Genomic DNA, 14541 nt, shown 5'->3' with positions numbered 1-14541 from the left:
TGATGGCAGCACTGCTGGGCTAATGGGTAGAGAGGGTCAGAGCTGCTTTCTGCAGTCTCCTTCCCAGTTGGTCTGAGACAGGGTTGAGAAAGCTGGGAAAGCCATCTTCTGCCTGCCAGATAGCAAAGTCTGAGCCTGCTGGGGCAATTGGGCAGTGTGTGTAGGGAAGCTTCTCAGGGCTGAGCCGCTAGTGAAGGGGGATGGAGCGATGGGGACTCCCACAAGTGCCGGACCTGCTGGGCCTAAGAGAAGTCAGGGGAGGTGTCCACCTGCCCTTTCTCCTGCAGAGAGAGTTCCATCCAACACTCACCCTTTGCCCTGCGCAGCCACCAAGGATGCATACACACACCAGAGCTGCTGGCACATCTTTCAAACTGCCACCTCTGTTTTGGGTCTTAGCAGAACCAGCAGAGCATGCTTGTCCTACATTAGTCTCTGGAGTCTCAGTCCCCCAGAATGCTCCAAGTCCCTGGTGTCCGGCCCTGCTAATCACTGGAACCCAATGCAATGCTGACTTGTGTTCCCAGAGCAGATCTCCAGGCCAAGTGTACAAAGATCCTGAGCTCCTATCCCCTCCCCATACATTCCTCTTCTCCTGCCTGTGGGTTGGGATGGGGGAAGGACTGGGGTCCTAATTGATCATGGCTCTGCCATTTTGCCCCTTTCTGTGGGGTCATCTCTTCCCCAGGTGTGGCTGGTCTCTTTTGCAGTCTTAGGTCATTTTCAGGTTTAGCTGTATTTGCTGTGGTTGTTTCCTTGATATATTTGTGGGAGGAGGCTTCTGCGTTGCCTTCCTACTCCATCATTATTTTTTCACCAAAGCCTTCCTTGATATTTTTTAAGCTAAAAAAATTACTTGCATAAATTACTTATCTGTGTATATTTATATATTTATTTACATGTAAGTATATATGTCTCCATGTGCATTTATCTATAAACATACACACACACATATGTGTCTATATAACCTATATCACTTTGCCAGTGGGCCTTTTGAAAAGCATTAGTTTCATTAGCATGATTATTGTAAGTGTAGTCAACACTGTTTATAAATCATGGGTGTTATAACTTTAGTAGTGTTTTCTCTATAGTAGTAAAAGTTGAGGTGGTATAAGTTAAACTATGAGGAGACTAATTACTAAACAAACTGCTTTTAGGAAGAATTAAGAATGATGCTTATTTAAATGTACATGTAGGTACTTTGTACTGTCCAAGTATTGATATACCACTTAGATTAGTTTTTAATTTCAAGAAAGAATATTAACTATGCTCTTTCTGCATTTTGCCTGCTACCTTGAGAGTGGTTTGTTCTGATATGTGCATTATAGCTGTAAAAGAATCATCTTAAAGGTTTACTCTGGCCCTTGTCTCTGGTGATGTTGTATTGGTGTGTATATGAGAAGTACATGCTGCTTTCTCTGCCTCAGGAACTAGGCAGCTGTGGCTTTGAATACTTTGCTGAGCTGCTTGAGTTCTTGGTTAGTCATAGGGAATGAGCTGAAAGTCAGGCATTTCAGGATAGGCAGGAGAGATAACCCTTTGTTATCTCTGTGGTGCCCTTCTATAGTGCAAAATACCAGTTAATTTTTTTTTTTTTTGGTTAGGGGGAGCTTTTCCATCACAATTATTTTGTGATTTGAAAACATATTTGTGCCCTTGGTAATAAGTTGGGAAACTGAAAATTTGTATTTCTCTCCCCCTCCTGATAGGTGCTGGATAGTTTACTAGTCCAGTATGGAGTGGTGGAAAGCTGTGAGCAAGGTACATGTCTTTTTAGTTGCTTTCAAATTTGTAAATGGAAGAAAATAGAAAGAAAACTAACATTTTTTTCCTTCTTCATTTTTCTCTTCCTCTAGTGAACACTGACTCGGAAACTGCAGTCGTAAATGTAACCTATTCCAGTAAGGACCAAGCTAGACAGTAAGCAGTTTGAAACTTTTAATCTGTATATAATAACTAGGTTAAGTATAATAACATTTTGGGCTGGTAGGTAGCAGAAATACACTTTAATTTGCAAAGTTTGACCCTGCAGTTCTTTTTAAGTTTGAATGTCTAATAAGAATTTGCATTGGTTGAAGTTTTATTACACTTTCAATATATCTTTAATTCCAGTAATAGATGATATAGTATGAAGCCGAATTACATCCTGTTTGCAGAAAGCTCTGATCTTGGGTATGGTTGTTAAATTACATACTGACTTTTTTCTTATTGGTATGATATATACACAATTGCTGTTCAGCCAAAGCTGGTAAGTTGAACATGTGTTAAATTAACAACAGTGTTAAATGTTTTCTCATTTGCTGATTTTTCTAATGATTACTGTTGTTATTTAGGAGTGGGCAAAGTAACTTGGTTTTAGATTGGCGGAAAAAATATATTCCAGTTCTTTTGCCTGGCAAAACATCACAAATTTTAAAGACTCTCCATAGAATTAGGTAATTCTGTGGCTTGGGAATGATCTAATGAAGTGATTGAGCTCTAGAGAAAGAAAATGAAGAACCCATGGATATTGCTTTTGTTAGATCTGCTCAGAACAACAGACATGGAGGAATGCCATCAAGATGCCCAGCAGCACAGTGCTGAGTGTCAGCAGACCATGGAAGTCTTAACCTCCTCCAGATAAAGTACAGGCAGGGACAGATCGTCTGTCCTCTGTGTGGCAAAGGTGAAAGGGAAGATCATGCTAGCTGACGCTGAGCCCTAAAGGAGAAAGGTGAAAATAGCTGAAGAGGGGGAATAGAGCTAGTTTACCCAAGGCAGTACCCATTCATGGAGGGACTACAAAAAGAAAGCTAGGGCTGGGAAAGAGATGGAAGTTTGTTTTGCATAACACAAATGGAACTTTAGTTTTTAAATTGGTAATATTCACATGGTTCACAACTTTAAAGTTCCAAAGATGTATATAGTATAAATCTTCTAGTATTCTCCAACTGCCTTGTTCCCTTTCTTGGAGACAAATACATGTATATATTTCCCCCCCTTTTTACACAAATGATACCGTAACATTTGAGTGGGGTGTGTGTGTGTGTGTGTGTGTGTGTGTGTGTGTGTCTTAATAGTTATATCGAATCTGATTGTATGGATATGGAATGACCGACTTAATCCCAGGTTGGATATTTAGGTTGTTTCAAGTCTCTTGCATTTATAAGAATGCTGTAGTGAATCCTTTTTGCATATGTCATTTTGTGTGTGTTAAAGGTTAAATTCTTTGAGAAGTATATTTACTGAGTCAAGATATGTGTGTTTTAAAATTTTGTTGGATATTGCCAAATTATTCTTTGTAGAGCTTGAAGTAGTTTGAATTTGCTCAGCACTGTGTAAGAGTCTGTTTCTCCTTACTTTCCCTAACAGAGGACTTTATCAAACTTTGCTTATTTAGTAGGTAAAAAGTAGTAGCTAATTATGTTAATTTTTTATTGTAATTGAGAAAAATCTTAGGAAGTGAGCCTCTTAGTGTGTTTAAAAATACACTCTTTTCCCTTCTGTTTGTATCCTTCATTTAAAATGTTTTAATAGTTTATATGAGGTTTTTAGACAGTATAGAAAATATAGCATGAGTTGGAAAACAGATTTAAAAAAAATAAACTTTATTCTTCAACCATATCATGTAAGAGGGAAAACAAGAATATTTCCCATTTTATACCCCAGGTAGTTTGGGGAGTGAAAGTGAGGGCAGTGAGAACACAGTGGCTCCATTTGTCTTTCATGTTGTTAGTCTTTACAAAGATATGAAGACTTGGTAGAGCCAACTCTGTTAAATGGAGAGTATGGGATAACTTGATGAACCCAAGGATATTTGGAGATTGTCAGAGAGGCCTGTTCTAGTTGTCTTATTTGAAAACTTAGGTGAAGCTAGCTAGGTAAAAGATGAAAATGCTTAATTTCATAGTTACTTAGTCATATGGGAGAACATGTTGGAGACTTAACTTACATAGTTTTGAAGAGATACAAAATGAACCTTAGTGGGCACAGGTTGACATTTTAGCATGCCCTACCCCTTAAAAAAACATTACACAATGTTGAGAGTACAAGCATAGGAAGGGCAGACTGGCTAGTCAAGGCAAAATTGTTGCTAAAAATAATCCTACATGGCAGCAAGCTGAATGTTAGAGACATTTTAGTTCTGAAAGTACTTTGTAGTGGTTGTTAGAGATTGCAGAGTACTACTGTTCCCAAGGAGGGAAGGATACTGTTAGAAAATTTTAATTTAGGTGATTAGGTAACCTACACTCATAAACTGAGCATTTCAAGATAATACCTCAAGTCATTTAACATTAAATGAGTATCAAGTGTTGACCAAAAGTTGCCAGTGAATAAAGGCAAAGTCCTTGTCCTGAAGGTTGTGCCCCCACCCCACCCCCCAGTGGTGAAAGAGAGTATTTGGGGAGAGATTGTCTGATTTTAATTCCTGCCCAGGTTAAGTTTTCTTATAGGAATATTGGGTTTTCTACCCTTCAAGAATTCCAGAGAGTAGGAGAATGAGATCATAATTGGGTATTCAGGGAGGATTAACAGATTTAAAGGATGGAAAATCAATTTTGTGATGCAGTCTTAGGAAAACTATTAGAAGTTTTCTAGTATTTTAAAAGGATGTGAAGTGCACCCTTCTATGAGGAGAATTAATTTTGAGAGGCATTGGATGTAGTGGAAAATCATGGACTCTGGAGTCAGTCAGCTCTAGCTATAACCTTCAGCTTCTTTTTCCTCAGGCACAAAATGAGGGTTGACAAGAAACAAGTATATTCATGAATACATACACATATTTATAGAAAATGGACTGGCATGCAGGTGCCCAGTAAATGTAACTCTTGTTGAACGCTCTGGTTCTGGGCTGCTACCCGACAGCCTGAAGTGACCGGAGCCAGGGGGAGCCTGGGTCTCTCCTGGACTTGCTACCCTGATGCCTGTAGTGAGCTGCTCTCTGGGCTCTGGCAATACTCTGCTGCCTGCGCCAAGCCGGTGTGAGCTTCCCTGCCCTTTGCTTGGCAGTCATCCAAGGCCTGTATCTAAGGTAATGAGGGCTCAGTCCATATTCTCAGTTGATTTATTTTCTTTCCTTAGCATCTGTTCCTTGGGAGCCTCTGTAACCGGGATGTGCTTCTGTGGGTGGGAGTAGAGCTTGGAGGTTAGGAGGATATACTCCAGAGTCCAATTCCATGGGCACTGTGTCACTGCTGTCCTAGCTGTGACTCTGGTCGAAGTAATCTGCCGTCAGAAGCTGTTCACCCCATCTGTAAAGTGGGAGTAATTACAGTCCTTACCTCATGAGGCTGTTGACAGAACTAACACAATGCCTCCCAAACCATTATCATAATAGCTGTAAGGTAGCAAGAGCTCCAGCATTAGCAGCTGTTAGGCATTCTCTCAACATTTTTCATTGCAGTTAATAATATGTTGATAACCCTGTTGTTGTGCGGTATAATTTATTTCAGATAATGACTGGCCACTGATGCTCAAGGGTTAGGGACCTAGTTCAGAAGTGTTTGTGACTGTCTCTTTTGTTATTTAAACTTCTATGAATGCCACTTTTAAGATGATTCATCTCCAAGACAGAATTTAATACAGGAATACCTGCCACCTTGTGGCTAAGAAAAATCAGAAATGAATAGTACATATATCACTATGAAATGCTTACATTCATTTTAACCTTAAGTCTTGAATTACTAATTAATTGAAATAATAATAAAATGACTAAAAATAATGAAAAAAATAATTAAAAACAGAAGTATGTAATATTTTTTGTTTCTTGGAGAAGAGAGGCTTGGGTCTCTGGAACACCTATATCCTGTCTTCCAGGGATGCTCTGATAAAACAGTCAAGGACAGACATTACTCGCTGAAAGATTTGTTGTGTGACAAAGAAATAACCCTTCAGAATTTGTAGGCATTTAGGTTTATACTTTCTTTTCTTTAGGGTTCTTATTTCTGATTTTTGGTGGGGGAGGGAATTAGAATATAGTTTATATTTTGAAGCCATCATTATACATCCTTTATATCAGTGTGAAGATCCGTATCAGGTATATATAGTTCTGTTGTAAGTGTTTGAAAAAACTTGGCTGATTGCTGATGGGAGGAAATTAATGCTTAAACTCTGAAAATTATGTAAACAGAAGATTTATCCTGGAAAAAGAAAGAACAGATAAAGAGTCAAACAAAGAAATTTCTTGCCATTTGGCCAGATTTAACCACTGTTAAATTGGCCTTTGTTGGGTAAACTTTGCTCCATGCATCATAAATTTTAAAATGACAAAAGATCACTCTGCAGAGTTGTGGGTTGTCTTTCTGTTCACTGTATTTGTAGTATTTATAATGGCTACATAGAATTTCATCCCTACCACAGTCCATGTATCCAGGCCTCTACTGTGCATCTAGGTTGTTAGCAGTATTTTTGCTTTTAGAACCAGTTTAGTACTGAAGTTCTTTGTGGGTAAATATTTGGGCTTTGTCCATAAATATTTACTTCAGATGCATCCCAGCACAGGGGTCTTACAGGGTTTCAGTTATTATTGCAGAAGACATACAATTCTTGGGATAAGGAAAAAATGCATTCTAACACTTTTCAATAATGGCTAAACCTCATTTTGTTAGGACCTAGGTGATGTATACCAATGAAATCTAGGAATAAGAAAAATATTTTAGACATGGAATTTCAGAGTTGAATGGATTTATTAGACCATAAACCTAATCTTTTTGTTTTGTACATGAGGAGGCTAATAACAAACAAAATGACCTTTCCAAGGTCACGTGGTTACTTATTGTTCAAGCTGAGCTAGAATTCTCGTCTCTACTCCATCTTTTTTTTTCACTACTCATCTGTATGTGTGTACCCTTAAATATGTGTAATTTCTCTGGGTCTCATTTCTTCTTTCTACCCATCTCCTCCTTTCTTGAGGTAAACTACTTATTTAATACACTTCTTATCAATTCAATTACTTGCTACTAGCTAGCAAAACTACTCACTTGTCTTTTGAGTGATTCTTAAAATAGCATCAGAGTCAGGTAATGATGGGAAATAGGATCTTGAGTAATACACATGGTGGATAAATACCTTAAGTTCTGTTGAGCTGAATGCATATGTTTAGAATAGTTATAATAACAGTTCATCGTATGCCTTATAAAGTAAGTTTGAAAATATTGTTTGCCCCATGAACTCAGCAGACCATCAAATGCCATAGGTGAGTATCAAATTTTGTGCATAGAAAGGTTACAGTGGTTGACTTAAAATTCGGAAACTTCCTTAGTCATGGGAGAGCCATTGCTTGCAGTTAGGTTCCTCCTGTACCTTTTCACCAAGGTCCAAGTGTGCAGCACTGCCGCTAGAAGGGCTGGGAACTCTGCTTAGCTGGCAGCTAGATTGTGGGGTACATGCTGAATGCTCCGGCCAAGCAGCCTGAGTTGAAGCCTTTGGGACCCAGGCTGTGCACTGGAGCACCGTGCTCTCTGAGCTCCTGAGTGACAGAATCTTTTCTTTTCCCCTCAGAGAAACAGTTTTTAAATGAAGTTTGGAAGTTTGAGTTCATGGGCCAAGTTGAGGGAGATATTTCTTGGGACACATGTGATTTTATTTGGATAGCCCAGAATACACAGAAGTGTCTGGTGACTTAAATGTTTATCTGTTTGTCCCCATGAAGAAGGGAGTCTGTCTGTATGTTTCTCTTTTACTCAGGAAAGAATTTATTTAACCTTTTAAAAATAACATTACTGACTTAATTCTATAGTCAAACTTTATTTACTCTCCTCTGAAGCTGACAATACTCAATTTTATGGTAGGAAAGGATATGACAGTGAACTATATATCCTTTTATACCCATAGATACAGTTGATTCCTTCACTGGGTTCAGCTTTCCTTATGTGTGTTTTTTTTTTTTTCTTTTAAGAACCTTCAATGGTCTGTTTCTCCTGGCCTTTGAAGAGGTTAAAAGTTGATTTGAATGAATGTCTCATTGGTTGAAACCCCTGCAGTTCCAACTTTCTAAAATAAATATATGTCATAAATATTAAATTTGTCAGCTGTTCTCTTCCTTCAGAAATAACCAAAATACTCAAGGGCCCTTAATCCACAAGAAAAAAAGGGGAGATGGAGAAAGCAAGAACAATGTGTTAGTGTTAACTTAAGGTTCTGTTATCAGAGCACTGGTAGAAGCTGTGCCACGTGCCTGCTGTCAGCCTGCAAGCTTATGAAAAGAATGCCCTCTGCATAGAAATCATATGGAAACATCCCCAAATATACTGGATTTGGGAAAAAGCAAGCCATATAACTATGTATATCATGATCTCAGTTATGCTTTTAAAGAAGGTACTGAACATGCACACATGTGTGTAAACATGGAAAAGGACTGGTCTGCTTGCAGAAGTTACCATGGTTCACAGTGACTCTGGAGAAGGTCTTGGAGGGTTGGTGATAGTGACACAGGAATTTCCTCTTTTTGTATTTCCCTATGACTGGGGTCTTTTATAGTAAGAGGTAATTCGTGTGCTAGGCATTGGACGACAGTGATGCAATGGGATTGAAGTGAGAAACAGGGCAGGACTTCTGGCCCTGAGAGCATCACGTTTTGTCTGGTCACATAGCCCTGCTTTCCAGTTCCATGCCTTTGGTGCGAGGACCATCTCCCCTCCAACCCCGCCCCACCTCCTCCATCTAAGTAAAAAATTCATAGATCTCCAAATAATGAAAGTAGTATGTGAACCAGAGATGACCTCTGTGAGCACCAGGAGACAGAGCATTTCATGCCTATTACTCTTTCCCTGCCTGGGCTGAGCTCATGGCCGAGTGGAACAGAATCTGAGCAAAGAAGAGTAACCCTTAAGAAAGTATGGACCTATATTTTCACTTTCACTGTGTACAGAGGAGTTTGTGTTATGAGGAGTACATTTATGTATGCTTCTGAAATCTTAATCATATCTTTTCTATCAATTTTTTACTGAGTTCCCCACTTTTAAAATATGTAGGTAAGGTGGAATGCAACAATTTGAATGAATCTTATAAACATAAAGATGCCCGAAATGAGCGAGTACATAACATGTACTCATATATACTTATTTATATAGAGTTTTTAAACAGGCAGAATTAATCTGTGGGGTTAAAAGTCTAGGTGAGGCAACCTATGTGGGATGTGGCGAGGGCAGTTCTAAGAGGAAAGTGTATAGCAATAGACCTATTTAAAAAAGGAAGAACAATCCCAAATGAACAGTCTAAAATCACAATTGTTGAAACTGGAAAAAGAAGAACAAAGGAGGCCCAACGTCAGCAGAAGGAGGGACATAATAAAGATCAGAGAAGAAATAAATAAAACTGAGAAGAATAAAACAGTAGAAAAAAATTAATGAAACCAAGAGCTGGTCCTTTGAGAAAATAAACAAAATAGATAAACCCCTAGCCAGACTTATCAAGAAAAAAGAGAATCTACACACATAAAAAGAATGAGAAATGAGAAAGGAAAAATCACTACGGACACCACAGAAACAAATGCTAACAGAATTAAAAGGGGAAATAGAATGCAATGCATTCATTCTAGGAGACTTCAACACTCCACTCACTCCAAAGGACAGATCAACCAGACAGAAAATTAGTAAGGAGACAGAGTCACTGAACAACACATTAGAACAGATGGAACTAACAGACATCTAGAGAACTCTACACCCAAAAGCAGCAGAATACACATTCATCTTAATTGCACACAGAACATTTTCAAGAATAGACCATATACTAGGCCAGAAAAAGAGCCTCGGTAAATTCAAAAAGATTGAAACTGTACCAACTAGTTTCTCAGACCACAAAGGTATGAAATTAGAAATAAATTACCAAAGAAAATGAAAAATCCCACAAACACATGGAGGTTTCACAACATGCTCCTAAATAACCAATGGATCAATGACCAAATAAAAGCAGAGATCAAGTAATATATAGAGACAAATTACAACAATAATTCAACACTACAAAATCCGTGGGATGCAGCCAAGGATGTGCTAAGAGGAAAGTATATTGCAATACAGGCCTACCTCAGGAAAGAAGAACAATCTCATGTAAACAGTCTAAACTCACAATTAATGAAACTAGAAAAAGAAAAACAAATGAGGCCCAAAGTCAGTAGAAGGAGGGACATAATGAAGATTAGAGCATAAATAAGTAAAATTGAGAAGAATAAAACAATCGAAAGAATCAATGAAAGCAAGAGCTGGTTCTTTGAGAAAATAAACAAAATAGATAAACCTGTAGCCAGACTTATCAGGAAAAAAAGAGATTCTACACACATAAACAGAATCAGAAATAAGAAGGGAAAAAATCACTAGGGACACCACAGAAATACAAAGAATTATTAGAGAATACTATGAAAAATTATATGCTAACAAACTGGATAACCTAGAAGAAATGGACAACTTTCTAGAAAAATACAACCTTCCAAGGCTGACCCAGGAAGAAACAGAAAATCTGAACAGACCAATTACCAGCAATGAAATTGAATCAGTAATCAAAAATCTACCCAAGAACAAAATCCCCAGACCAGATGGCTTCATCACTGAATTTTATCAGACATTTCCAGAAGACATAATACCCATTCTCCTTAAAGTTTTCCAAAAAAATAGAAGAGGAGGGAATACTTACAAACTCATTCTATGAAGCCAGCATCACTCTAATACCAAAACCGGGCAAAGACACCACAAAAAAAGAAAACTACAGACCAATATTCCTGATGAACATAGATGCAAAAATACTCAACAAATATTAGCAAACCTAATTCAGAAATACATCAAGAGGGTCATGCATCATGATCAAGTGGGATTCATCCCAAGGATGGTACATCATTTGAAAATCCATCAACATCATCCACGACGTCAACAAAAAGGACAAAAATCACATGATATCTCAATACATACTGAGAAAACATTTGACAAATTCATCATCCATTCATGACAAAAAACTCTCAGCAAAATGGGTATTGAGGACAAGTACCTCAACATAATAAAGGCCATATACGACAAACCCACAGCCAACATCATACTTAATAGCGAGAAGCTGAAAGCTTTTCACCTAAGATTGGGAACAAGACAGGGATGCCCACTCTCCCCACTTTTATTCAACATAGTACTGGAAGTCCTAGCCATGGCAATCAGGCAACACAAATAAATAAAAGGCATCCAGACTGGTAAGGAAGAAGTTCAACTGTCACTGTTTGCAGATGACATGATATTGTACATTAAAAACCCTAGAATATCCACTCCCAAACCACTAGAACTAATATCTGAATTCAGCAAAGTTGCAGGACACAAAATTAATACACAGAAATCTGTTGCAGTCCTATACACTAATGATGAACTAACAGAAAGAGAAATCAGGAAAACAGTTCCATTCAAAATTGCATCAAGAAGAATAAATATCTAGGAATAAACCTAACCAAGGAAGTGAAAGACCTATACCCTGAAAACTGCAAGACACTCTTGAGAGAAATTAAAGAGGACACTAACAAATGGAAATTCATCCCATGCTCTTGGATAGGAAGAATTAATACAGTCAAAATAGCCATCCTGCCTAAAGCAATCTACAGATTCAATGCAATCCCTATAAAAATACCATCAGCATTCTTCAATGAACTGGAACAAATAGTTCTAAAATTCATATGGAACTACAAAGACCCCGAATAGCCAAAGCAATCCTGAGAAGGAAGAATAAAGCTTGGGGGGATTACACTCCCTGGTTTCAAGCTCTACTGCAAAGCCACAGTAATCAAGACAATTTGGTACTGGCACAAGAACAGACCCAAAGATCAATGGAACAGAATAGAGAGCCCAGATATAAACCCACACTTATATGGTCAATTAATATATAATAAAGGAGCCATGGATGTACAATGGGGAAATGACAGCCTCTTCAACAGCTGTTGTTGGCAAAACTGGGCAACTGCATGTAAGAGAATGAAACTGGATGACTGTCTAACTCCATACACAAAAGTAAACTCAAAATGGATCAAAGATCTGAACGTAAGTCATGAAACCATAAAACTCTTAGAAGAAAACATAAGCAAAACATAAGCAAACCTCTCTTGAATATAAACATGAGCGACTTCTCCATGAACATATCTCCATGGTCAAGGGAAACAAAAGGAAAAATGAACAAGCTTTTTATCAAACTAAAAAGCTTCTGTGCAGCAAAGGACACCATTGGTAGAACAAAAAAGTCATCCTACAGTATGGGAGAATATATTCATAAATGACATCCAATAAGGGGTTGACATCCAAAATATATAAAGAGTTCACGTGCCTCAAGAACCAAAAAGCAAATAACCTGATTAAAAAATGAAATGGGCAGAGGATATGAACAGACACTTCGCGAAAGAAGAAATTGAGATGGCCAACAGGTACATGAAAAGATGCTCCACATCACTAATCGTCAGAGAAATGCAAATTAAACCACTATGAGATATCACCGCACACCAGTTAGGATGGCCACCATCCAAAAGACAAACAGCAACAAATGCTGGCAGGGATGTGGAGAAAGGGGAACCCTCCTACATTGCTGGTGGAAATGTAAATTAATTCATCCATTGTGGAAAGCAGTATGGAGGTTCCTCAAAGTACAAATACAAATACCATTTGACCCAGGAATTCTACTCCTAGGAATTTACCTTAGGAATGCAGGATCCCAGGTTCAAAAAGACAAATGCACCCCTATGTTTATTGCAGAACTATTTACAATAGCCAAGAAATGGAAGCAACCTAAGTGTCCATCAGTAGATAAATGGGTAAAGAAGAGGTGGCACATATACACACTGAAATATTATTCAGCCATAAGAAGAAAAAAAATCCTACCATTTACAACAACATGGATGGAGCTAGAGTGTATTATGCTCAGTGAAATAAGCCAGGCAGAGAAAGACAAGTACCAAATGATTTCACTCATCTGTGGAGTATAACAACAAAGCAAAAACTGAAGGAACAAAACAGCAGCAGACTCACAGAACCCAAGAATGGACTAACAGTTACCAAAGGGAAAGGGACTGTGGAGGGTTGGTGGGAAGGGAGGGATAAGGGGATTAAAGGACATTATGATTAGCACACATAATATAGGGGAGGGCTTGGAGAAGGAAGTATAGCACAGAGAAGACAAGTAGTGACTCTGTAGCATCTTGCTATGGTGATGGACAGTGACTGTAATGGGGTATGTGGTGGGGACTTAGAATAGGGGGAATGTAGTAACCACAGTGTTGCTCATGTGAAACCTGAGCATAAGATTGTGTATCAATGATACCTTAATAAAAAATAAAATAAGAGACTTTTCTGCTAAAAAAAAAAAAAGAAATAAAAGTCTAGGGGAGGGGCAGTTACTGTCAAGAGGTACTGATGTACTACTGACTTCTGGGGCACAGGAATTTATGTCCTAGTTCTGTATTTGGGTATGTGTGCTCACCTTGTGGAAATTAATTGAGATATATACTTAAGATTGGGTACTTTTCCATAATAATGTTAAAAATAAAAAAAAGAAAAGTAAAGCTCCTTTCAAAATAGTTGGATGAATGAATGGATGGATGCATGGGTGGATGGAGAGATAAGGTGGAAAATAGCTTTGTTTGCTGTTTTTCGTTCACCACTACCCCTGACTCTCTGCTCCAAATCAGATCACAAAGTCAAGGACTGGTCTTTTCTCAGGACTGATTCATAAGAGCGACTGAGAATTTATTGAGTGATTGGTAGGATTTAATACTCGAGATAATCTGTGCATGGCTGAGAGATACTGTGTGTCCTTTATTCTAAAAATGTTTTAAATATTTGTATTTTTTAAGAGGGTGAGGTGCATATTTCTAGCATCCTTTTCATTCTGATGCAGAAATATCAGCTTGGACAAGGACTGCCTGCTCACTTTCCTCACTGTTTGGTGCTCCTAAGCCATTACTAACCTCACGGGTAACAGTTTAATCAAGACTTCAACAAACTGCTTTTTCACTTTTCCAATTTTCATTGGGAGGTGGCAAATACATTCCCTTTGGAAACGTGTCAGTTTTTTCTTTCCCATGTGTACATCAGAGGAAAAGTGGGAGGGGCCGGGGAGTGGGGGTGCAGTGTTGTGTGTGTTCTGGGTTCGCTCCTTGTTCAGTGGCTTTATTAAGTGGTTTAGATCCAGTATTCCTGAGCTGAAGAGATGGGTACTGGCTTTGCTGAAAGGTTTCTTACGTAGCTCAATTCCTTCTCCCACCCCCTCCTCCTTGTCAACTTTCAGAGCTTTAGAGAAACTGAATGGCTTCCAGTTGGAAAATTTCACACTGAAAGTGGCCTACATCCCTGATGAAACGGCTGCCCCGCAGAGCCCCTCGCAGCAGCCCCGCGGGCGCCGCGGGCTTGGGCAGAGGGGCTCATTGGGCCAGGGTTCTCCAGGATCGGCGTCCAAGCAGAAGCCATGTGACTTGCCTCTGCGCTTGCTGGTTCCCACCCAGTTCGTTGGAGCCATTATAGGGAAAGAAGGTGCCACCATTCGGAACATTACCAAACAGACGCAGTCGAAGTGAGTACCCGGAGTGTGGTGGGTGGTACTATTTTCCCCTTTGAGTCT

The 14541-nt window shown here is 38.8% G+C and overlaps 1 protein-coding gene across 1 annotated transcript in view; it reads left to right on the top strand.

Annotated features, from left to right (window-relative positions):
• The window catches only part of IGF2BP3 (insulin like growth factor 2 mRNA binding protein 3), a 182228-nt gene that overhangs the window by 136829 nt on the left and 30858 nt on the right, over positions 1-14541 (top strand). The window contains exons 4-6 of the mRNA XM_036877649.2: positions 1710-1761; positions 1857-1920; positions 14212-14493. Coding sequence (XP_036733544.1) covers positions 1710-1761; positions 1857-1920; positions 14212-14493 — 398 coding nt within the window. The remainder of the gene's footprint in view (positions 1-1709; positions 1762-1856; positions 1921-14211; positions 14494-14541) is intronic.

Source organism: Manis pentadactyla, chromosome 7 (assembly GCF_030020395.1).
Source record: "Manis pentadactyla isolate mManPen7 chromosome 7, mManPen7.hap1, whole genome shotgun sequence".
Lineage (NCBI taxonomy): Eukaryota > Metazoa > Chordata > Mammalia > Pholidota > Manidae > Manis > Manis pentadactyla.
The sequence above is the reverse complement of the archived record's forward strand: the minus strand, read 5'-3'. Positions and strand labels throughout refer to the sequence as shown.